This window comes from Triticum aestivum, chromosome 1D (genome assembly GCF_018294505.1).
Source record: "Triticum aestivum cultivar Chinese Spring chromosome 1D, IWGSC CS RefSeq v2.1, whole genome shotgun sequence".
NCBI classification, from domain to species: Eukaryota; Viridiplantae; Streptophyta; class Magnoliopsida; order Poales; family Poaceae; genus Triticum; species Triticum aestivum.
Window position 1 is genome coordinate 432,095,670 of NC_057796.1, and position 3,611 is coordinate 432,099,280.

The 3,611-nt window shown below is 51.7% G+C and overlaps 1 protein-coding gene across 1 annotated transcript; it reads left to right on the forward strand.

Annotated features, from left to right (window-relative positions):
* The first annotated feature begins 936 nt into the window (after positions 1-936).
* LOC123173005 (uncharacterized) lies at positions 937-2,002 on the forward strand. Its single transcript, XM_044589877.1, has one exon. It carries the CDS (start codon positions 1,093-1,095, stop codon positions 1,672-1,674), a length of 582 nt encoding a protein of 193 aa, XP_044445812.1. The 5' UTR covers positions 937-1,092; the 3' UTR covers positions 1,675-2,002.
* Positions 2,003-3,611: the final 1,609 nt, after the last annotated feature.

A 3,611-nucleotide genomic window follows, 5' to 3' on the forward strand; every position in this document is an offset into this window, starting at 1 on the left:
ATGTAGTGCATATAGGTTTTAAAAAAAGATCAAACTCTACAAATTTTGACCAAGCTTGTAGAGAAAAATATACACATCTAGAATAGCAAATACATATCATTAGACGTATTTTCATATCATATAAATTTGATATTGTAGATATAATTAGTTTTCTCTAGAAACTTGGTCAAAATTTGTAAAGTTTAACTATTGAAAATATTTATATGCACTACATTATGGAAAGTTTTTTTTCATGACGACGCCGAGTTGTTTCTGTGTATTTTCTCGAGCACAGTATGTACACAAGACATTTTGTCTCATGAAACCATTTCTTCATGTGAAAGAAACATGTGGCACTGACCCTCAAAAAAAAAAAAGAAACATGTGGCACAGACAGTGTTGTTGTAGCAAATAGTAAACACGTTTGTTTCCTCCAAAACGTGTCACAAGTTCGCCATCCGTTTCATCGGGTCATGCATCCTTCCCGAATTCAGACGGAGCTACTCTACGATGGAATTGTTGGGCAATACCCCGTCGGATAATCCCGTCGTCCGTTGCGCCGTGGAGAAAAAGGCGTGTCGGGAGGAAGCTTCCGCCTGACAGCGGGACCGTGGAACAGTCATCAGGTGCCGAGCAGCTGAAGTGCGCCAACAGGGGAGGGGCCGCACTGTCGCGGGCGGACGCGACGCGGCCCGCACACGCCACAGCCGAAACCGCGCGGCCGAAAGAAAGGAAAGGAAAACCCCAAGGAATTGCCGACGAGACGCCGCCGTGCGCGTGTTCTTCCCGCCCAAGCCAAGCAACCCGTTCCCCGCACGTTTTCCCCTCGCCCTACGGCCAGCCTAGCTAGGCTGCTCGCTAGGCTCTGCCACGAGAAATTCCGCCACCACAGCGCACGCCTCCCCGCCCCGCCCCGCCACGCCACCCTTTGGTGCCTTCCTTCGCCGGTATATAAACCAGCACGCGACCCCGGGCATCAGCAATCGACGTAACACCAGCACTTTCACCACTTTGCGTCGAGCTTCCCGCGCGCACCCACGCTCTTGATCATTGCCGCCGTAGCCTGCTCGGGACGTACGGACGTGCCATCCGTCGTATTTTATTTTCGCAGCAATGCGCATGGCGCCGGTGGCGGCAGGAAGAGCCCACGGCGCTTGGAGCAGCGCACCACGCGCGCTCTCCGACCGGCGCGGCCTCCTGTCATCATCTCACGACGTCGCCGCCACGGCGACGGTTCGGTTCGGCGCTCGTCGCGCCGGCGGGAGCAGAGTGATCCTCTGCCTCGCGTCGGGAGGTGGTCACCCGCGGGACAGCGGCGAGTGGGAGCCCGCGGGCTCGCCGTGGGACGGCCGGATGGTGGACGAGGGCATGGCCACGCTGCGGCGGCGCATCCGCGAGGTGGAGGACGAGGAGGAGGAAGAGCCAGAGCCAGAGGAGGAGGGCGGCGTCGACCTCTTCGTGCCCCCGGGCGAGTGGACGGAGCTGGAGCGGCGGCACCACGGGCTGTACGTCGCGGGCGTGCGCGAGGCGCTCGGCATCCTGTTCGCGCTGCTGGTGCGCGCGCGGCCGGGGCTCGGCGCGGGGGTCGTGGCGCTGGTGCTGCTCAGCGTGCCGGCCTCGGTGCTCCTCGTGTCCGCCGAGCTCGTCCGGGCTGTCCACTCCATCTCGGCCGCCGTGCTCAGCGGCAGAATGTAGGATTGTAGTACGTATTTTCTGCCTTGTGCACGCGATGGTTCTCCTTCTTCCCAATTCCAGGGAAGAATCATTCAGGGAAGAATCAGATGATGTATAGTACTCCCTTCATAAAGAAATATAAGAGCATTTAGATCACTACTTTAGTAATCTAAACGTAGTAGTGATCTAAATGCACAGAGGGAGTACGTGGTAGGTTTTCTTGTCTTGACTCGGCAAGGAGCATGATAACTATTAGGGCACTGTTGTATTACTCGCCATCTCTCTCTCTCTATTAGGAATTGTAGCAAGTGTAGCACAGATTACATGAACTGAAGATACAGAGGAAGAACTCGAGGAAGGGGAAGGAGTTTGTAGCCGCCGCCGTTCGTGCCGTGATCCACCGGAATACTGGATACCCTCCCCTTCTGTCCACATCGCTTAAGTAGTTGCAGCGATGGCCTTGGACGGGCCAAGTTCATGGCTCCTAACATCCCTCCCTCCTTGAAATCTAGCTTGACCCCAAGCCGGCGCCACCAAAAACCGTTCGGGTCACATTGCACTCGATGGTCCTTGACTAGCTCAAAGTCGCGGTGGCGGCTGAAGGCGGAGATGGCTTTAACAACATGGGGGTAGCAGTCGTGGACGATGGTGACCCAACCGAAGGAACTGTCGAGGAAGTAGTCATTGTTGAAGTCGATGTAGTACTTGTGGTCGACGAAGCCTTGCGCGAAGCGGGCTGCGACAGGGATGACACCCCTCCCTCCTTGAGAATGTTCTTGATCAGAGCAGTTAGAGGGCACTATAACACCCATGGCATGTGCTCTCTTGCTGATCACCTCCACCATCATGTCGGCGGCTGAAGTGTAGAAGCTTGGAAGGTGACAAGACAGCGGACAACCAAGATCATGGCGCACCTCCCTCCTTGAAAGACCTTCCATCGAGTTAACTTCCTTAGCAACAACCATGCAAGCCCTCCAGGATCCCAAGACACACCCAGCTGGTAGCGGCGTAGGTCAGATTCCAGCATATCTGTAGCGACCAGACCTCAAATGGTCTGTGCTGCTGTGCACCAGTGTCATCCCTGGATCAGTAATGCTGACACGCACAGTACAATTGGAGGATTTATAACAGAGTAGCAATCACACACTTATTACATCGAATATCTCCGAAGAGATTAAGTATGATAAACATGGCTTAAGGCCATCTAATACGATAACAGCGGAAGACTTGGAAGATAAGTGAGTCCATCAACTCCAGCGGCATCACTGAGTATAAGACCACGACCTAAGGCACCTTACTCGTCGTCTGAAAAGTCTGCAACATGAAACGTTGCAGCCCGAAACGGGTCAGCACATAGAATATGCTGGCAATGTAACACATAGAGGATAATGAACAATAACAATGCTATACTACATGCATATATGGCTGGTGGAAAGCTCTATGGTTACAGTTTTGCGAAAAGCCAATTTTATCCTACTTCAAAGGAATAAATTTTATTTAACTATCATGGTGGTTGTGAAACATTGAGATGGTTGACAGCATCTCAATCCCAATTAAATGTCATCAATAACCCAACAAAATTAATTAGAAGTAACATAATGATGAGATTCACATGATAATCCAAGTACTAGATACTCAAGTTGTCCATAACCGGGGACACGGCTAACCATGATTAGTTTGTACACTCTGCAGAGGTTTGTGCACTTTTCCCCACAAGACTTGATCTCCTCCTTTGGATTACTCGCACTACATGGTGTTTGAGTAACGGATGACCAAGACACAGTCTTTCAGAAGTGTTTGCACCTTACGTATGGATAGACAGTTACACCTACTTTCCCCTACATCTGCTAGTCTACCACTGTAAGAGTTCACACAACTTAATCAACTATGCTAGAGCCCATAATAGCTTGCGGCTGCACACGGAAGTTTCTAGCATGAATAATCTTATGATCCCTTTG